The 22,711-nt window shown below is 37.6% G+C and overlaps 2 protein-coding genes across 2 annotated transcripts in view; both read right to left on the bottom strand.

The window, feature by feature from the left end:
* Positions 1 to 524: 524 nt before the first annotated feature.
* LOC106084867 (uncharacterized) overlaps positions 525 to 22,711 on the bottom strand; it is a 105,487-nt gene continuing 83,300 nt past the window's right edge. The window contains exons 3-5 of the mRNA XM_013248806.2: positions 6,864 to 6,980; positions 6,291 to 6,766; positions 525 to 929 (exon numbers count right to left, since the gene is read on the bottom strand). Coding sequence (XP_013104260.1) covers positions 566 to 929; positions 6,291 to 6,766; positions 6,864 to 6,980 — 957 coding nt within the window. The 3' untranslated portion in view covers positions 525 to 565. The remainder of the gene's footprint in view (positions 930 to 6,290; positions 6,767 to 6,863; positions 6,981 to 22,711) is intronic.
* LOC131995955 (uncharacterized) lies at positions 3,036 to 4,404 on the bottom strand. The gene is made up of 2 exons (XM_059365302.1): positions 4,162 to 4,404; positions 3,036 to 4,091 (listed from the first exon to the last, which is right to left on the bottom strand). The coding sequence occupies exons 1-2, from the start codon at positions 4,176 to 4,178 to the stop codon at positions 3,323 to 3,325; spliced, it is 786 nt and encodes a 261-aa protein (XP_059221285.1). The 5' UTR covers positions 4,179 to 4,404; the 3' UTR covers positions 3,036 to 3,322.

Raw genomic sequence — 22,711 nt, 5'->3', positions numbered from 1 at the left:
GTGTTGGAGAAGTTCTGGGGGAGGGGACTTGTTGCTTTCTTTTAGTGTGTGTTTCCCTTTCGTTTACTTATTTCCTTCAATATTATTGTAGTTAATAATAAGTTTTTCACTTTTTTTGTTACTTTTCTTTCATTTTTTTTCGTATATATGTTTGTTGTGTGTGTTTTTGTATATAGAGAGAGATTCTTTAAATACTTCAATTCATTTAATAATAAACTTAATAGAGCATTGTTTCACTTGTTTTTTTTTAGTTCTTGTTGTTGTTGTTGTTTTCTAATATTATGTTGTTGTATATAGTTTGGTTTTCTTGTTTTTGTTGCTGTTCATTTCTTTCATTTCATATATAATAATAGTTATAATAATAATTTATTTTGTTTCATGTATTCATCACTACTGGTTTGTTTTTCGGCTTTTTGCAAAGAAATTTGCGGCTTGGTTTTTTTTTATATTTATATGTATATATTAAATCTTTATTCAAAAGTGTCAGTTTTGTGTCTGCGTGTACAAATGTGTGTGTGTGTATGTGTGTGTATGTTTGTTGCCTTGATAATCCCTAACTAATTATTTACTTATCTTCACCTATACCTTCATCGGCCGTAGTGGGCTTTTTGGTTTGGCCCGCCGCCTCATCAGCTTTGATATCACACTTTTCAGCCAGCATATCTTCAATACCTTCGTCAATGGGCTGATTCTCTTTGTTGGCATCGGCTGCATCTGTCTCCAATTCGGGGGCTGAAGGTTCGACGGCACCATTTGTATGCAAAGGATATGGAGTCAATTTGACTCGACACGTTTCAAACGCCTTTTCAAACCCTAACTTAGTGTAAAGATTACGAGATGCATCGTTCTGTGGACGTATCACAACAAATGGTTTATAGCCTCGTTCGATAACAATTTTGGTTAAAGCTGTAGCCAAACGAATGCCATATCTGCAAATAAACAAACATGCACAGATTATTAGAGAGATTATAGCTAATTCTGAATTTGAATAATGGCTGGACGTAAAGTTGGTTTTCCATTTTCTGATGCTGGCGGCAGTTGTAAGGTTTTCAGCAATTTTAATCATATCTACAAAGTGATGTTGCTCGTTGAACTAAATTTTGGTTCGTAAAAGTTCCGCAGTTATCTGAAAACAAGGCGTATGCATCAGATCGTCTGCGATAATCATAACCGATTATTGAAATCTATGCCATCGAGATAAATCCACCATAGCCCAGAATACCAGCAAGTTGTTCAGCGTAGACTCTCAAGCCAACCTGATAGTATAGTCTGCAACCATCCGTATAGAAGTTCAAATCGACTCAATCAGGTATGTTGGTATAGACATTTTTATTAAAAAGCGGCTCAGGCTATGTGTAATCCACACTGTCTGTAGCATTGGGCATTGAATCAAGGATAACACAGTATATCTTGCCACCACACGCAAAAAAAAATAATTCATAAGCCCTTAACGAAATCATCCACAAGAAAACTTTTGTTGTAAAAAAACATTGCATTTTGTTTATGATAAAATTGCAAGAATCGATTTCGATGAAATTAACTAACAATGAGAATCATTGCGATTTGTACTTTGTACAAAAATGAACATGGACAGACAGACGGATATAGCAAAATAAAAGGAGAAAGTGATACTAAGTTCACCCGTTTACTTGTCAATCGGTTTATCTGTCTTTTTCGAAGTTGTCCAAACAAATTCAAACGAATCATCTTTTCATGTAAAACAGCGTGGTTTGCTGTAAACAAAATACTTTTGGTTTAAAATCATTATTGAACTTTCGCATAAAAGAGCCATCTTTTAGACGAGGATCGTAAAAGATTTGCCATAAACGAAGTGACTTTTATATAAAAAGGTGGAATATTGACAAATAACGTTTGGCAGTGGAGAGAAGTATTACTCATTTACTTCAAAAATAGTACTTCACTAATAAAACAGATTTGTTTGTCTCAAAGATATTCCAAACGTTTTTTTTGCGTGCACATGACCAAAGAAAATGATCCTTTGGTTTTGCAGCAGTTTGTCTTGCCGTAATCTTCAGAGGCTTTAGGTGTATCATTAAATTTAGATGGGCTGTGAAGAACAGACCCAACCCGACTGGACCCCACAGGACCACAACACCATACAGCGTTATAGTTTCGATACAAGTGTACAGCCAGAAACGCGGTTTACACCACTCCAGCTTTTGTTGCCTTTCTTGCCCTTTCCAAAATGTTGTATTTGAAGTTCAATTTCCTGTCAAATAAAACACCCAAGTATTTTGCGCTTCCAGTAAATGGAATATTTTTTCTTCCCAAGGAGACAGGTGCTACTGTAGGTAACTTGTATCTCCTGCTGAAAAAACAACTTCGGTCTTAGACGGATTTACGTCTGAACCACTTCCGGTAGCCTATTTCGAGCTGCCTGAGTAGTGCGTCGTCACAAATTGAATAGAGTCCAGGTTATTCTTCGAGGACGTCGAAGCATACGGATGACAATCCATTGATCATTCTATTCCACCTGTTCCTCGTCTGCTCTTTTGCCTAGAACCGTCATCAGGATACTATCCTTAGCGACATTAATAGAGTTCCTGGGACCCATATTACTATTATTCCCCATATTACAATTGATCCGTTTCCGAATCTGGATGTGGTGTATTTGGGAAATTTCTGCGCCTAATCAAGAGAGACTTTCTCCTTATTGGTGATAGTCTTAGGATCAGATGTACCATGCCTCTCACTAAACCTGCAATGCTCCTTCCACGCCTTCAAAGCGTGTATTTCTTTGCCAGAAAATACCCATGCCCTAGGCTAATTATAGGCATTCGAGTTTTGTCTTCAATACTCTTGACAGCAAGACTCAAACCAGAGGTCTTCATCAAAATCCCCTGCAGATCCGTTTCCTGGCGCCTGGTGCAGTCGCTCCACCAATCGAGGTCTCGCTTGTAGACAATATGTTACATGCCGCCTAATCTGTTGGGTCTTTGAAGTGTAAACCACTTTTGAAAAGGTCGAAAGAAAATTCATCTTAAGTGAGTCTGGCAATAAATGATAATCACCCTTATTATGTATGTCGTAGTCGAATTTCGAGAGCAGTCGTAGTCGAACTCGAATTTACATTTCGTTGGTATTATGTAAAAAAAATGACGTGAGTGTTTTTGTAATAGACGTATCCTACATATTTTAATAAATTCTGAACTACCCAGTGATAAAAACATCAGCTGATTGAAAATATTTGAGTTACAATTGCCGGCTATATAAAAAATAACACAAAAGGTATCCTATACCCATGGCAATTAGGAACTTAACAGCAAAATAAAAAATGGCACTATGCATAAAAACACACAAATCATAAGAATTCTTGAATTCTGGCTTTTTCTATCTCAATTTTTTGTTGTTTGAGGGTTATTTCTTCCGTTCTCAATTTCAATATGTTGGTCCTATAGTTTTCTTTATTTCTAATTTGTTCTTTGTATAGCCTAAGTTTTTCCTTTTCCATTTTCAATCGTTCTTCTTGAACTTTATAATTTTTGCGACTATACCTCTCGATTTCCGACAAACTCTTTTTTACTTCTTCATATAAACTTGTCTGAATTTTAAGCTGTTGATCCAGAAGTACATTTTTGTCCACAGTTCGTTGCTTCCTTTTTCGAGTGGAAGTATTGGGTTGGATATCCACTTCTACATTGTCCTCGCTGACGTGTCCATCAACTTCGTCCTCCAAAATTTCTTGAATCAGGTTTACCGGCGAGCTTTGAACACCGATGGATGGGCATTCTGGACTTACAATAGAATTGATTTGCAGTAGTCCTGCTACTGCCTCCTCCAAAGGTGTCAACAACTTCTGGTTGAAAATGCCTCCACCAGTTGCACGGCTTTCCATCTTATTGTGCACGATTTTCTTCTTAACGCTGCTCTTCATATCTGCCCATACCTTCATCCAACCTTCAGCCTCACGTGTGGGAGGGCCTAAACTATTCAGCTTCCTTTGCAAATTATTCCACTGCTCTTTAATGGACAACTTGTCTGTGTTTTTATGGTATCCTTTAGCTATATTTGGGTTTTGACACATAAAATCCACAAGAGCTTCAAATTGTTTTGGTGTCGTTTTCTTTATCCTTTAAATATGTATAATTGAATAATTTTAGGTAAACAATGCACAAATGTTTGATACTAAGACAGACTTACGTTTTGCTGTTATTCATTTTTCTAATTATTTTTATTCAGTTTTTGTAATTTTTAATCTTGTCACTTGAAAAATTCTCTACGACTGTTTCTGTCGAATTTCTCGTTAAAAAACGGCATACATAATACCAAAAAATGTAATAGATTTTAAACATAGTCGCATTTCAGGCGAAAAACGACATATGTAATACCATTCACAATAAACGACAGGAATTCGTTGTGACTACGACATACATAATAGAGGTGAATAACACAAAGTTGACGTAGGGATAGATTAGGTTTATGTGGCAGTCTGCAATCAGACTTAATTAGACGTTTTCACGATCATTGTCATACTACAGGAACAGGAAAAAGAAGATGGCCTCTAGTTCCTACCATATCACTTTAAAAAGCCCAAAGACTTGGAAATGTCCACATCAGCTAAAGCAGACAAGTTCTCAAAGAAATGAGATTCTAAAGTGAAACTTCTTCTAACAGCTAGTGCTGTGTGTGCATCCCAGCAGATGTTATATAGTCTCTTCTTCCTCAACGTCCTCACAGTTTCTACAACAGTAGTTACTTGCAACCTTCTTCTGTCAGCGTGTTTTGATAAACACAATGACTGAGCCAGAGATATCAGAGAGGTAGACCTCTTTAAGTCTAGATTAGGCCACATAATTTGTAAGGTGTAGGGTAGTTCCACAATTCCTTGGATATCTCTGTTAGACCGTCCAACGCTATAAAGGAGATTTTTTTGCAAATAGAGAAACGCATACCCTCTATATTTTTCTTTTGATCCCAATTAGCAAAATATTATGGCGATCGGTTAACGATAACCCAGCCGCCACGCGGTCCAAAATTGGATGTAGTGCTTTCTTAGGAATCTTGTTGAGTTTTTTGTTCCTAGCATGAAATTGGTAAACTAAGTATGGAATTTATTACAAATGGAATTTATTACAAAGCCGCAAACTTTACCCTGCCCCACTACAGTGGCTGTGATAAAATATGTAGTTGGACTCAGAAATTCCTGCTGATTTGGCTTAACCATGTCCGTCTGTTCGCATATCCTTTTTGTCCTGATAGTCCAATTCGTCATGAATAGACAAACGGTATCAATATTGGTAAAAATCAGTTCAGATTTTGATAGCTCCCATATATATAATTTGCCCGATTTACCCTTATTTGGGCGTAGTTACTTCAATTTTCAACGGATTTGCATGGAATTTGGTATGTTGTATTACTCATCTGAAAGTTGTCTATTTGTCTAGCCACCATATTTAGAAGTGTTAGGTGTAGCATTAAATTCAGTGCATCTGATGGTGTCGTCCACAGTGCGGCTGTGGTGCACTAACAACCCATCCTTTGGATCCGGCTGAGTATTGAACAGTAGGTGGACTTTTGAAGCACCGTCCACCATATCACAACACCATATAGCTTTATTTGATAACGACAGTATAGTACACCCAGTACTTCACACGCAGTCTAAACCCCAACTTTTGCCAATGGGTCTCTAAGCATAGTTATGTTATTCTGCCTAAGCTATGGGAAATTGATTTTTCGCATAACGTCTTAGGTGGCCGATTGTCGTTCACTTTTCGTGGAATCGAATAGAATTAACCAATATAAAACAATAATTTATAAATGGCCAAAGGAGATATTGAGGAAGAGATACATAAGTCGTTAGTAAGGTTATAGCCGATATCGACTTATTTTGACCGATAGTATTATTCATGTGGAGGCTATCGTAGCGCAGAGGTTAGCATGCCTCACTATGACACTAAACGCCTGTGGCAAGAACATCAGCAAAAAGTTTTTCAGTGGTGGTTATCCCCTTCTAATGCTGGCGATATTTGTAAGGTACTTTGCCATGTAATAACTTTTCCCCAAAGAGGTATCGCTCTGCGTCACACCGTTCGGACTCAGCTATAAAAAGGAGTTCCCTTTTCATTGAGCTTAAACTTGAATCCGACAGCACTCAGTGATATGTGAAATGTTCATGGGCAAAATTTGCAAATTTGCAGTATTATTCATGTGGGCGATCCCTTCTTATATGGCTGATTTTATTTAATTTAAAAACGTCTTGTCTCAAGACCCTCTTGAGGTACAAAAGGCATTTGAGGCATTGAAACTTGTTATTAATTGAAATTTCTTACCCCAAGCGTCTATAGTTTGGACGAGTTTGCATGGAAAACATTGCGCCGTAGTATGAATGCACCATCCAAGCGGCCAACTCATTGGTATCTTTCCGGAAGACACCCAAGCCGGGTAGCACTCTCACAAGCACATTGAATACATCCACGCACTCAATTTCATTGGCCGGATATAGATCGTGTATGTTCTCGCAATCTTCCACCTTCAGTGGACGTATTTCCGCATCGTCGGGCAGCTCCTCCAATTGCAAGTCCGTATTGAGTTTATTGCACACATAAATGTCGCCTTCTAGCCTCTCCATGACGCCCTTTTTCTTATAGAAATCATCCAGGCGGTTCATAATAGCAATGTGCGTAAAATTCAGGTACATTGGTAGCTTCCAGTCGATCAGTATATCTTCGGTTTCCATGAGATCCACATGCTCGATGTGTTGTGAGGGGCAAAATATGCCAAAGCTGCGATAAATGTTGTTTTCGGGCTGCATTCCGCACAAAAAGGAAGAAATGGTAACAACAACAACCACATTAATCACAATCATGGGGATAATCAAGGATAATGAAGCAAACGAACATTACCGTTAGCGTACATCCTGGAAAATGTAAGATGATGGGTTTCTCTGGCCAATCTTTAGAAACATAAAACTTAAAATCCCAAACACGATTATTCAGGTACGTTCGTATTGTTTGATGAAACTGCAAGAGAACAAAAACAAAAGAAAATGGTTTATTAATAAATAGAAATAAAATTCATAAAACAGATACTACACTCAAAATATTTTTTATTGCAAACTTCAGAATTCTCATATTGTTATATAAGAAACTCATAATATCGCCTTTATACACCTTTATAACTTAGGCCAACCTAAAACAACCAAAACTTAAACCTAACAAGTAAACGCTTGCTAAGTTCGGCCGAGTCGAATCTTGGCAACCCACCCCCATGGATTCTGCTAAAATATGGGAGCAGAGCTATTGGTTGCCCAAAAAGTAATTGCGGATTTTTCATATAGTCGGTGTTGACAAATTTTTTCACAGCTTGTGACTCTGTAATTGCATTCTTTCTTCTGTCAGTTATCAGCTGTTACTTTTAGCTTGCTTTAGAAAAAAAGTGTAAAAAAAGTATATTTGATTAAAGTTCATTCTAAGATTTATTAAAAATGCATTTACTTTCTTTTAAAAAATCCGCAATTACTTTTTGGGCAGCCCAATATATCATGTTCTTGACCGATTTGAACCGCACTTGGCACAGTTATTGTATGTACAAAATTTCAGCCTAATCGGATGAAAATTGCGGCTTTCAGGGGCTCAAGAAGTCAAATCGGGAGATCTGTTTTTATGGGATCTATATCAGGTTATACATCGATTTGAACTGTACTTGGCACAATTATTGAAAGTTGTAAAAGAACACCACGTGCAAAATTTCGGCCAAATCGGAAAGAAGTTGCGGCTTCCAGGGGCTCAAGAAGCCAAATCGGGAGATCGGTTTATATAGAAGCTATATCTAAATCTGAACTGATATGGCTCATTTGCAATCCCCAACGACCTACATCGGTATTAAGTATCTGTGCCAAATTTCAAGCGACTAGCCTTACGCGTTGGACCTCTATCGTGATTTTGAGAGACCGACGGACATGACTAGTTCAAATCAGAATGTCGAGAGGATCCAGAATATATATACTTTATGGGGTCGCAGATCTATATTTCGAGGTGTAACAAACGGAATGACTAGATTAGTATACCCCCATCCTATGGTGGTGAGTATAAAAATATGTCTAAGTAAAAAAGCAAATTTGTATTTAAGCATAACATTAGGGCTATTCTATTGTATTTACGCAGTTTGCAAAGCACGCAAGTGGCATCATAAATACATCGATGTCATTGATTGATGGCTATGAACACCGTTTCAATTTAACTAGTTCGGGAAGAGGTTTCCGATCGGATACCTGAGATGAACCTTGAAGTCGAGTGCTGCCATCGGCACAGTCCTGGATTGAAGGAACCCTAGTATTGCCATCTGGAAGATTATGTTACACGGATAAATCAAAGCTGGAGGACAGAGTGGGCCTGGGGATCTACATTGAGAACCCAGGGACTGAGATCTGGTTTAGACTGCCTGACCATAATACTATCCTGCAGGCAGACCATAATACTCGCTAACGCGAGGATGTCAAGTGTGAACATCTTTACCGACAGTAAAATTGCCATAAGGGAAATAACAACCAGGACGGTAAGGTCACGAACAGTCTTGCAGTGTAAGAAGGAGATTAACGCCTTCTCTGATGATGGCAAAATCCACATCGTTTGGTTGCCGGGCCATAACGAAGTAAGAGGAAATGAAAGGGCAGACGATTTGGCGGTGAAGGCCAGGGGACAGCCAGCAATAAACTTGGTTAACCCGAAGCCTTTCAGGTCGACGCAGTCCGAGTTAAGGGAGTGGGCGAAGAATGCGCATGCTCTCTTGTGAAAATCGGTGCGCCAAGTGATAGCATGTGTAGGGCATGCAGGGAAGATGATGAGACGTTGGAGCAATTCCTTTGTCATTGCCCGGCCTTCGCGTCTAACAGATACCGACTTAGGTGGAGACACAATACCAATACATGAACCAACTTAGGGGAGTGGTATTTAAAAAAAATTAAGGATTTTGTAAGTAGCATGGAATTCCAAACTTAACATTTTCTTTTTAGAGGTTACTTTATAGTTTCTAGAGCGCATAACAAGCTGATTACTGGCTTAGGTGTATTCTCATAGTGGCATGGGGCGGATTAATATATGCACCCTCTTTTCAATCTAACCTCACGAGTTCGTTCGCAAACTGAAGAATATGGGGTTTTCCTAAAGTTTGGAAATTTTTACCCCTACGGGAAATGTGTAGTCAATTGCCCTAAATATGCCGGTCCTAAACTGAAGAATTAGTTACCTGTCACAGGACATATCCGACAGGAAATGAAAAATTTCAATTGTCATAACTTATGATCCTTAATTATGTTTTAGAAAGTTGCTTTATTATTGTTAAAATTTCCTTTTGCGTTAAATATATTTGCTTGTTATCTCCCTTAAAAATACTTGCAAAGTATACTCATCCTTTTCGAACTATTCCAGGGCCTATCCTACGGTGTTAGAGTGGTGGCAGTTCGTCACCTCGAACGATAAACCCTTATAAAAGTGATAGGTTTTTTCCATGTAACATGCGTTTTCCATGCGTGACAGGTTTGGGACCTATCCCATTTTCCGTAGGCTCCGTATTGCGTTTGATTTTAAGTTGCGGACCTTATGTATGCTGAAGATATGTAAAGCTAAGGGTGGTATACGAAGGCTTACGATATGTAAAGGTAAGTTGTTGGGGTGCCAGCGAATGGACGTCATGTCCCATAATATTAAGAATGTTGTTTTGTTTTCCGTTATATACAAAAAATGTTCTGCTTTATATGCGTTGGACAGTCTAATGTCTATTTTTGGTCGTCGTACAAATCCAAGACGATCTAGCCATGTCCATCTGTCTGTCTGCTGAAATCAAGATACAGTCTTTAAAAATTGAGATATTGAAATGAAAATTTGCACAAATTTTGTTGTTGTTCATATGCGGGTTAAGTTTGAACATGGCTATATCAAACTATATCTTGATATAGCCCCTATATAGACTGATCTCCCAAATTAGGATGTTAGGCCCATAAAAACTTAATTTATTACCCAATTCGGCTGAAATTTGTCGCAATAATTTGTGTAAAGATCCCCGGATTGGTCCAAATTGGTGTTTGTCTTAATATAGACCCCATATGCTCCGATTTCTCGATTTAATGTCTCGGGCCTATAAAACCCGCATTTATTTCCCGATTTCCCTATGACGCGCAGTGAGATGAAAAATAATACCCTGTACCACAGTAGTTGTGTAGGGTATATGGTCGAAAAAAGTTTGCCATCTGTGAACGGATAAAGCTATTTTCAAGAAAAATTATATAGCTATAGCTGAATGCCAGGGGTGCATTGTTGGGACTTCAAAAGGTTATTTAAAGTCGGATTTTCAAAAAAAAAAATTTTTTTGGTGGAAAGAGCTTCAAAAAAATTTGCCATGCAAAAAACTATTGTGTGCGGGATATCTTTTATAATGTCTCGCAGAGGCTGTTTTCTTAAATTTTTGTTTGTGAAGGCATTTCTTAAACGATTTTCAATATATTAACTGATATGGATTGCTATGTTTTTGCCGAAATATATGCTAAAGTTCGATTTTTCAGTCAAAAGTAATGCGAGCTACAAATCAAAAAATGTGAAAAGGCCATTTTTGGATTTTTTTTTTTTTTTGCCAAAAAAGGTAATTTTATTGTTTCGTCTCTGTAAAGAAAACTTGACCTAAAGCTTTTAATTCAACTTATTAATTATTCTGTAAAGAGAACTTCACGCAGATGCGTTTTAAAAGACATATTTATAATTTGTGTTGACTCTGGTAGGTGATAAAAAAAGAGTACAATATTGACATTGTTTTTACGAAAAAACTGGAAAAACCTTCTGGAGTTCTCAAAACGCAAAGCCAACTTGATAATATAAACTGTAAAGAAAACTTGACCTAAAGCTTTTAATTCAACTTATTAATTGTTCTGTATGTTAAAGCGCATGTCTATACAGACAAGGCCTCTTCAATTAACGCATTGGAAGACGTCGTTGAAGCATTTGCTCGTGAGATACCGGTCGAAATTTTGGAAATAGTATGCAAAAATTGGACTAGGTTAGGTTGAAAAGAGGGTGCAGTTATTAATCCGCCCCATGCCAGTAATAGGCTTGTTGTGCGCTTTAAAAACTATAAAGTAACCTCTAAAAAGAAGATTTTAAGTTAGGAATTCCGCGCTACTTACAAAATCCTTAATTATTTTCAATACCACTCCCCAAAGTTGGTTCATGTCTGGTATTGTGTCTCCGCCTAAGTACCGATATTTGTAAGACGCGAAAGCCGGACAATGACAAAGCAAATGCTCCAACGTCTCATCGTCTTCCCCGCATGCCCTACACATGCTATCACTTCCGCACCGATTTTACATAAGTGAGCTCGTAGTCCTATGTATCCCGTTATGATACACCTTGCTTCCTTTCAGTAATAGCCTCGTCTTCTCACGATCTGGATCCCTCCATAGGATTTTCGCCATCTTACCGCCTGTTTCGCTATTCCACAATGTTGCATGCGCATTCGTCGCCTTCTCCATTAACTCGGACTGCGTCGACCCGAAAGGCTTCGGGTTAACCAAGTTTATTGACGGCCGTCCTCTGACCTTTACCGCCAAATCGTCTGCCCTTTCATTTCCCCTTACTCCGTTGTGGCCCGGCACCCAAACGATGCGGATTTTGCCATCCTTACTGAAGACGTTAATCTCCTTCTTACACTGCAAGACTGTTCGTGACCTTTATCTGACTTGGTTGTTATTTCCCTTATGGCATTTTTACTGTCGGTAAAGATGTTCGCACTCGACATCCTCGCGTTAGCACCACACCACTTCAAGCATTCCGTGATCTCCCGGATCTCAGCCTGCAGGACCGTATTATGGTCAGGCAGTCTAAAACAGATCTCAGTCCCTGGGTTCTCAATGTAAACCTCTAGGCCCACTCTGTCCTCTAGCTTTGATCCATCCATCTAACATATCTTCCAGATGGCAATACAAGAGTTTCGTCAATCCAAGACTGCGCCGTGGCAGCAGCGACTCGCATACGACTTCAAGGTTCATCTCAAAATTGGACTAAGTGGTTGGACCATTTGAGGCGCAGTCACGGTCAACATTTGCATGAAATAATGTTCAAACATTAAATTATATGGACCGTACTATCGATTCCAATAAAAATTTCATACATTTTTCTGAATTTTATGTGTAATTTTAATTTTCGTATAGCTCTTAAAAAATCACCCTTTACTTTGATTTTATAGAGCAGTAATTCACTTCTTTTGGTGACTTTTACTATGCCAGATTTCTGTACAATCTAATGACATATTCACATGCAGTATAATGTGATGTATAGTGTAATGGAAAAACAATTGCAAGTGTTTTATGCAGACATTTGTATGTTGCCAATTAAATCAGTTGCTGCTTGCAACTGCTAGTTACTTAGCACCCCAGAAAAGACCATAAGAACCAAATGACAGCAGAAGACATTGCCATTTGTGCTTAGAAATGTATGTTGTTGCTCTCGTATGCCTTCACTTGAAGACACTTTGCCGCAAACATTTTCTACTTGCCTACACTCGAACGACCTTGTCGCTGGTTTGAAGAAGGATAATGCTTTCTTCAAAGTGCGCAACTACACACAGACTAACACATATATATTGGCGATGTCAAGCAAAACCCACAAACAGCCAGTTTTCTAATTATTACCATTTGGAATTAATTTCTAGGTTGGATTATGGCCCATTGCTAAAATGGCTAAAATGTTGGCAGATATGTTTTTCCGCGGAATCCGCGACACGAGCGTCAATAACATTTCATTTGGCCCATTTAGACTCGCAAAAAATCGATGGCATACCATGTGGAAAACACACCTTTTGTGAATTTTCCCCCAAAAACCCTTCTTTCCCACAACGCTTTAATAGTTTTGTGAAACAAGAGTTCTCTTATAACGCCCGATTTATTCCGTGTGGGATGTAATGAAGGCGTAAATGCTCACATTTCTTAGGTGGTATGACGACCTCATTTGTGTAACTTCATTCAAACTTGAACAAATGTGTGGTGCACAACCTCAGTTATGCCACACTAAATTTTTGTTTTTTACTGCTTCGTGTCTTTCATTGATAAACACACATGTTGGGTTGTCTTGGGGGAGATTTTGTGTTGAAAAAAAAAAAAAAACAATACAATGGGAAACAAAGGAAATTGAGAGAATAAGATCACAGTATAGAAATTTGAATAGTCTATTTAAAGTCAACAGTAATGGGTTCGAATCCTGGCGAGACCATCAAAAAAAAATTTCAACAGTGGTTTTCCCCTCCTTATGCTGGCAACATTTCTGAAGTACTATGCCATGTAAAACTTCTCTTAAAAGAGGTGTCGCACTGCGGCACGCCGTTCGTACTCGGCTATAAAAAGAGGTCCCTTATCATTGAGCTTAAACGGAATCGGACTGCACTCAATGATATGTGAGAAGTTTGCTCCTTAGTGGAATGTTCATGGTAAAAATTTGCATTTACACATTGTGTGACGCATAAGTTAAATCTACCACCGCAAATACTTACTCTAAGGAGCTTCTTCTATATGCGGTGGTATGATGAGTGTTTGCCAAAAACAACTCAAATGCTGCAATTTTATTTTTAACATAATAAAGTTGAGAGAAAAAAATCTCAAAAACTTTATGAAAATTAGTATTCATGAACGAATACTAAATTGATTTGGTCTTGAAATAATTCATACAATCGGATATTGACCGGCTGCAGATCATAGGGTAATCTGTTTCTATTATAAATAGAACACAAAAAACCCTTGTTTTTTTAAGGTAGACAGAAAAATGTGTTTTTGCTTTGTAACAGCATTTGACTGGTTTTCTAGATCGTTCTTGCTGCGCTACAAATGAAAATACTCTTAAGAGCATAGTTTCAACCTAGAAGACATACCTATTTGACAAATCCTACCGACGAGTTTGGATGGTTCCAAACGAAATCGAGATCTAGGAAACCTGTCACATGATATTACAAAGGAAAAAACACATTTTTCTGCCTAACTTTTTTTTTTGTTCTATTTATAATAGAAACAAATTACCCTATGGTCTTCAGCCGGACAATATCCGATTGTAAAAATATGTTTTGTTAAAATAAATGAGTTTTTTTTTCGTTGCAAAGGCAATACCGCAACTATGATTTGAGTCAATGTGTTGTGTTGATGCGGTCTACTTATTATCGTCTTACATTCACCCTTAACACAGCCATGGACAAAGATGGTGTAAAAGCGGTGAAAAAGCATGAAAATGAATTTACGATTATTCATGATATAGCTATCTTTATCAGTGTGGTGAGCATAACACCGCTTCAATCGGGCGGTGATAAACACTATCAAAGTTTGTTTTGAATACACCGCAAATCAGAGAAATACTACAGCTTGCAGTTCTCTGGTCTGTACCCAAAGTATCTTCGTATTTGTAGAAAGTGTTTTTTACGCTTTAAAAAACGTGGCCCAATGGTTGAGTTAAAATAAACTTTCGAATAAAGTTGAACTTCATATAGCGCTAAAGACATTTTTATTCGTTTTTAATTAATGTACATCTAAAATATAATTACATCAAATGAACTTCGTTATGGTTTAACGTTAAATAAATGAAACAAAATTATTCTTTATTCAATGCATATGATGAACACTCGTGAAAGAAGTTTTGAGCTGAAATCAACACAAATGATGCAATAAAATATCCAAAATGTTTGCTGTGCGGCAATACATCTGAACAAAATTTTGGCAAAATCTCGTCTTCTATTCCGTTAAGTTTTAGCCAATGCGCATGAAATGATTCATTTAATTGGAGATGTATTATTTATTCTCATATTAATCCTTTGTTATACGCTCCACTATAGGGCCGGGGGTATATTCATTTCGTCATTCCATTTGTAACACCTCGAAATATGCGTCTAAGACCCCATAAAATATATATATATATTCTTGATCGTCATGACATTCTAAGTCGAGCTAACTTTCGAAGGAGTAAAGCTAGCCGCTTGAAATTTTGCACAAATATTTCTTATCAGTGTTGGTCCGTTGGGATTGTAAATGGGCTAAATCGGTTCATGTTTTGATATAGCTGTCATATAAACCGATTTTGGGTCTTGACTTCTTTAGCCTCTAGAGGGCGCAGTTTTCGTCCGATTTTATTGAAATTTTGCACGTGGAGTTTTAGTATACTGCCAACAACTGTGTTATGTATGATTCAAATCGGTTTATAATCTGGTATAGCTGTCATATAAACCGATCTTGGATCTTGACTTCCTGAGCCAATAGAGCGCGCAATTCTCATCCAATTTGGCTGAAATTTTGCATGAGGTGTTTTGTTATGACTTCCAATAACTGCGCTAAGTATAGCGCAAATCGGTCTATAACCTGATATAGCTGCCATATAAACCAATCTTGGATCTTGATTTCTTGAGCCTCTAGAGGGCGCAATTCTCATCCGATTGGGAAGAAATTTTGTACAACGGCTTCTCTCATGACCTTCACTATAGGTATCTATATGGTCTGTATCGATATATAGCTTGATACAGCTCTCATATAAACCGATCTCACGATTTTGTTTCTTAAGCCCCTACAAAGTGCAATTTTTATCCGAATGAACTGAAATATTACACAATGACTTCTACAATGTTCAGCATTCATTTATGGTCCGAATCGGACTAAAACTTGATATAGCTCCAATGGCACAACAGTTCTTATTCAATTTTCTTTGTTTGCCTAAAAAGAAATACTGAGCATAGAACTCGACAAATGCGATCCGTGGTGGAGGGTATATAAGATTCGGCCCGTCCGATCTTAACACGCTCTTACTTGTCCTTCTTGCTACCATCCACGACCTATTTTGAAAAATACGTACATCAGACTAAGTGTTGTCATATGTTTGCGTCACTGGAATGGCATGGCTTTCAATTGTTACCTGTGTGTGTGTGTTGCTCAGGCCTATTTGTCAGCAGCACATGCGCGTCACGGAAATGGATTGCATGGTTTTTAGCTGTTACCTATGTGTGTGTGTGTGTTGCTGACGCCTTTTTGTCAACGGCACATGCGCATAATGCTGAACAGAACAACCAAGATAAATAGAGGAAACTGTAAAAGGCGGATTTTCCTTTTTAAATAAGAATTTGTGAGAGGAATAAACCTTTAAAAGTTTCTAAGTGTATTTAAAAAAATTATAAGTTAAAACTTGTAATTGAATTCAATTTATTCAATTATACCCAAATTTAAGAAATGCGTAAACTATTTAGAACCATGCGTAAACTATTTATAGAAAGCGTTAAACTCAACATAACAACATGTTTATATTGGGTAAATAAAAACGTTGTTTGCTATAGGATTATTTAACTTGTTGAGAAGAAACTTGGTTAGGTAAAATGACTTCCCAAACCCAAATTAATGAACTTTTTGCCATTAACTAAAGATGAGTAAAACTAACTAAAAATGTATACTTTTTCCTTGTTTTAATCAAAATTAGATTAAAATTTGCTAACTTATTTGGATTAAGTGTTTTACTTTAATGCACAACATTTTTCTGAGTGTATTTATGAATACATATGTATTTTGTACAACTGATAAACGTTGATTTCGTCCAAGGCATATTTTGGATATTTCTTTATATGTTAGTGTAGTAATACCGACGAGAATATCAAAAACGTTCAGTGGTGGTAAATCTCTTTCTAAAGCTGGCGACATTTGTGTGGTACAATGCCATATAAAAACTTCTCCCCTAGAAAAAGGAGACCCCTTATCGTTGGGCTCAAAACTTGAATCGGACATCACACATATCACTCAATATGTCGTCTTCACAAAAAAGAGAAAAAATTTATGTATTTTTGCAAGTTTTTCAATAAAGACTAATCAATAATACCAATTTTTTTTGGCCCAAAAATACACTTTTTCACATTTTTTGACTTCTAAACTGTATAACTGAATAATCAGATGTGGACACGTTTTGCGACAAAGTCATTGTAAATTTTATCACAAATCTTAATCATGCATAAAAATAGATACTAAACCATATATACCTTCGTAAATTTCCAAAATACAAAATACGATTTTCTCCCACTTTGCGACGTAGATAATTAGTCGTGTAAACTTTTCTTCTAAGTGGTGTCGTTCGGCTGTATGAGTGCTGAATGTGCAGTCTGATTCAAATTTTTAGCCCATCGATAAGGGACGTCCTTGTTATGGCTGAGTCTGAACTCGAACTATATTTTGAGATAGCTTCCATATAGACCGAAGATTAGGAAATGTTACCCTTTGAAGGCTTACTTTTACCAGATTACTTTTAAATAAGGAAAAATGATTTGCGTTCGCATATACTATATCTCTTCCAACCATGGTCCCCAAAGATCCCTTTTAATTTAAGCATGTTATAAGTATACTAGATCAATTTCCAAGCCATCTCTCTAATTTTGTGTCAGTATAAGGTTCACCAAGAAACTATCGTCGTAGGTATTCAAAATCTCGAAAAAGTACCAAATGACTTGCGGGGGTATCATGGTACTTTTAACGTATCAAAAAAAGTACCAAAGTATAAAAATTATTATACCGGAGATCGTTGGACAATTCGAAACGTAACTAACTTAGATATAGAAATTCCTAATCGAATCCCAAATGTAAAATTTTAGCCATAAAAGATAGAGGCATAAAAATTATATCGGAAGTTCTATTTATGTGGGATCATTATTGCGCCCTTCAAGGGCTTAAGATATCAAAACGGGAAATCGGCTTGTATAGAAGTTATAGACGGATTTGGATCATTCTTGACTTAGGTATTGGTAGCCATATCGGAAACCATTGCGTAAAATTTCTTTAGAAGCTCAAAATGTATATCCGCTTATGAAACGATTTGGCATGGATGTCATACCAAAATGTCAAGATTAAAATTTTAGCCCAATGGGATACAAATTATGCGTTGCATAAGCTTAAGAACAAAAGTTGGTTTAACCAGACATGCAGAGATGCTGTCAGATCGAAAGAGGTGGCATTCACGAACTGGCGCTTGAATAAAAATGCCAATACTGAAATGCTGCGCAAGCAGGCAAGATTTTCGTGTGCCAATGTGCTTAGGCGCGAAAAATTTCTTTACGAACAGCGTCTGCGTACTAAGGTTCTTGTTCTACACGAGGAAGTAAGAGCCTTTGGTCGTTCGTGAAAAGGGTAAGGGGTAGTTCTTAATCTATTCCAACTCTTGTTAAGGATGATCAAACGTTCAATGACCGGGTCTTCGAGAGATTGAGGACAAGAGGATTTGCTGGCCATTTCTGAGTGGGGTCGAATGAATCGAGTAGATTTTAATGCACGGAAGACTCAGTGCTGCTTTTTGTCACACAAACGCTTCGCAGACCCATTGCGATCATCTTTGTCTATTAACGGTGTAAAAGTTGAGCAATCAGAAGCTCTTGATGTTCTGGGCATGAAAATACAAAGTAATGTCCGTTGGGCTAAACATGTTTTTGAAGTGTCGAAAGAAGCATTCAAGTGTTTAGGCTTCTTTAAACGGTGTAAGAATTACTTCACTCCGTCTGATCTTCGTAACATCTACACCACTTTTATAAGGCCGAAAATGGAATACAACTCACATGTATGGGCTGGAGCTTCAAAATCATCCCTGGAGCTACTGGACCGTGGACAGAGGAGAGCGATGGCGTTGATTGGAGACAGTAGGGTTTCCAACTCTATTGCCTCCCTTGATCATCGTCGCAATGTGGGTCGTTTGGCGCTGTTCTATCGGTACTTTAATGGTGTGTGTTCGCCTGATATTCGTCTTCTTATTCCTGATGTATGTCAGGGATACTAGACATTCCAGGAACTCATACCCGTTTATAATTGATTGGCCAGCGGACCGCACAATGCATTATAGAGAGAATTCTTATTTCGCCCGAACCCTTCCCGTATGTGGCAACGACTTCCGGCTTATGTTTTTCCCACCCACTTTGACATCCAGAGATTTAAGACAAATGTCAATAAACACTATATCCCCCATAATATATTAAACTATATTAAACCTTTTTAACTTTGAAGGAAAAACTTTAAAAAATTTTGAACATATAAACGACTGATCACAAAAATCTGAAAAACCTGACTATGGTCCGGTTTCTGCAGATAAATCTCCACCATTCGCCACTTTGGCGGAACTAAACGCCCTTCTGATGGCAGGGGAATTTGACGTTCTTCTAGTTAGTGGACTAAGAATTTCTCGAACTACTCAATGGTATGGGGAAGGGAGATACAGAACCTTTTTCTTCCATCGTTAAGCACTGAAGATTCAGTAGTAGCCAGCATTGAAATTAATAAGTCTCGTTACTGGCTGACTTCCCTATATATGACACACGATTCAGAGATGGGAAAAATAACCTCATTATGGGAAGAGCAAGTTCTTTGAAATAGCCGTTCACGACCCCGTCGGTGACATAGAAGGTTCTCTCGCTGTCATGGAATACACAATGGTAGAATTTCTTGTCGTTTAGGGTGCTGTCAATCAGTACTGCCGTTTTTGGTTGTTCCCTACCAAAGTTGGTAGGTTTTCATTCTCTTGGTAGGTTGACCTAAATTTTTGGTAGGTTATTCCAACTTATAAATACCAAGTTATTTACTGAAAAAATTGCAGGGGATAACTAAAAATTAATTCACTTCTTGTCGTTTCTGCGTATTCGTTAAGAGTGCAGAACTAAACCATGGATGCTGAGAGTTCAAATACTGTTACAAGGGGTCTCAATATTTTAAATTTCGGTAAAAAGGGCGTATGTTCTGATATTGACTGTAACTGGTACGAGTGTTAAGATATCTCTTTCAAATGTCGTAAATTCTGGTTAGGAAATGCGGCTTTGAGCCTTCGATTGAAAAATAGGCCTATGTGGCAGCCGCGTACACAGATGTTGAGCGGTCCATGCAACTCACTGTTACGACGCAAATTGGTAGTGAACGCGCATTTCTGAGCCGAAACATTTAAGTCGGGAGATAGCTTTATCCAAACACGGCACGGTTGTTCATTGAAATCGGGACAAAAATACGGGTGGTGCTACATCAAGATATAGGCCATCATTGAACGTAAGGCTATATAATGAATTCAACAAACAGACGGACGGACATGGCTAGATCCTTTATGAATAACGACGCTACTAGATCGTTTGTAGCGCTGAAAATGTATAATTTGATGTGTTTAAAATGCAATTGCAAAATGGCCTAGTTTCCGGTGGCGGATATAAAAATATATACCGCATTTTTGGCTTGTAGAACATTTGGTAGGTTTTGGTCGAGTATGGTAGGATTTTTCTTAAATTTTAGTAGGAAATAATTTTCTTGAGTGACAACACTATTGTCAATAATGTAAAACCAATATCATTCATGAGGAAGATGAATTTTCTAGGCATCAAGAAGGTTTACTGTCTCCTCAACTTTGGAATATATCCTTTGCAAATGCAAATTTTCACAAACATTCCATTAAGGAACAGTGGTAAATTTCTCACATATAAATCAGTTATGTCCGATACAAGTTTAAGCTCAATGACAAGGGATTTTCTTTTCATAGCCGGCGTGACGCAGTGCGACACCTCTTTGGAAAGAAGTTTTTACATGGCTGCCATACCATTTTTTTTCAAATGGTATAGCTCCTCACAGCATTAGGAGGGAAGAACCACCGCTGAAAAAAATTTCTGAAGTTTCGTCAGGATTCGAATCCAGGCGTTCAGCGTCATAGGCGGACATGCTGACCTCTGCGATACGATTGCCTCCAAATGGAATATAGCCATTACCAATATATATCATTGTATCTGGAACCTATGGCATTCGCTAGGGTATAAATGACATCCATGAAGACATCGACTGCGCTGATGATATATGCCTTTTTGCTAATCACTTTGAGCACTTAAAAGCGTAGTTGGAACGCTAGTCTGAAAATGCTGTCAAAGTAGTTCTGAAAATAAATATAGGCATAACAAACTTGACACCGCTCACTATAAACGTTCATGTCATTGAAGATGTTGACAACTTGTCATATCTTGCCAGCAAAATTACAAAGGACGGAAATCAACATCCTCGAAAGTATCAACGAGGCTAGAAGTCCCTTTCAACAAAGTTTGGAGATGCAGTGACATCTCATATAATACAAAAGTCAGAATCTTCATAGTGTGGCATCTATTTTTTTTATATGGCTGCACAACTTGGAGCTTAACATAAGCAATTACCCACCAAATCCAAGTTTTTATAGATCGTTCCTACGAAACATACTTTGAATCTTCTATCCAAATCGTACTTAAAATGAAGAATTTAAAATAAGAACAATCACTTTCCAAGTCGATCCTACGCCGACCGCGTGGTGATATAGCGAGAAAGGCCCTACACGTAAAAAATAATTATTTTTACATAAAAGAAAATTTCGGCAATTGAACTTCTTTTCTGAAAACGTTTGGATTTTGTTTACGATAAAAGTAAATGTTTGTTGCGTAAATTCTTGCAAGAATTTGTGACAAATAAAAAGTTTTTTAACACTGACAATACCTTTCATTCTTGATATATAAAATGGAATTGGGGGTTTCAACAAGCTTTTCTTTTAAAACCAATTGTGCATATTAAAATGCTACCAAGTTCAACTAAATGTTTTTACACAATTCTAATTTAAATTTTTACCAATTATAAGCAAATCTAAATTGGTAATTCAAAATCATACAAAATATATTTGGATTTATTGCGATGCTATGATACACAATTATATTAAAATTCTTCCATGTTGCTCTAATGTTTTTGTCATTGGACGTACCTATGGCGAAGCTTTAAAAACTGTAAGTTTCCGAGTTCACCATCCGCCCATCATTTTTTGTCCATCAATGGAAGACGCTTAAATACTCACCCTCTCTCCATAAAACGAGAGAAACAAGATAATAATTATCGGTCCGGTAAACGAATAATCGTTTGCGGCTATCGAAACACTTTTGTCATTAAAAAGTTTTGGTTTTTACAACAAGAGAAAGGTACTTTTATCGTAGGTGAAGTTTCTAAAAGATTTACAACACACAAAGTTAGTTGCAAATGCAAATTTTGCCCATGAATATTCCACTAAGGAACAGGGGCAAACTTCTCAAAGTCCGATTTAAGTTTAAGCTCAATGACAAGGGGCCTCCTTTTTATAGACGGGTCCGAACGGCGTGCCACAGTGCGACACCTCTTTGGATAGAATTTTTACATGGCATAGCACCTCACAAATGTTGCCAGCATTAGGAGGGGAAAACCACCGCTGAAAATTTTTTCTGATGGTCTCGCCACGATTCGAACCCTGGCGTTCAGCGTTATAGGCGGACATGCTAACGGTGGTTAGTAACATTCGATAATACTACGTTTATGGCTAACGTATGATATGTTGAAGCGAAATGTTACAGAGTATTTTGTTTCTTTTTTTTTTGCTGTATGTTATCACTGCAATGGCCCACGCCGACTACACTCTCTAAATTTTTATACCCACCACCATAGGATAAGGGAGTATATTCATTTAGTCAATCCGCTTACAACACATCAAAATATCCATTTTCGACCCCACAAAGAATGTGCATTTCTGATCGTCGTAAAATTCTAAGACGATTTAACGATGTCGTGTGTCTGTCCACCTGCCGTCCGTCCGTGTGTTCGTCAGTTACAATCTCGCTACACTCTTTAAAAATTGAGATATTGAGTCGAAATTTTGCACAGACTAGTATTTCTTCTATAGGCAGGTTATTGAATGGGCTAAATTGGACTATATTTGGATATAGTGGCTAT

Source organism: Stomoxys calcitrans, chromosome 3 (assembly GCF_963082655.1).
Source record: "Stomoxys calcitrans chromosome 3, idStoCalc2.1, whole genome shotgun sequence".
Classification (NCBI taxonomy): Eukaryota; Metazoa; Arthropoda; class Insecta; order Diptera; family Muscidae; genus Stomoxys; species Stomoxys calcitrans.
Note: the sequence above shows the minus strand (reverse complement) of the source record. Positions and strands in the feature narration are given on the sequence as shown.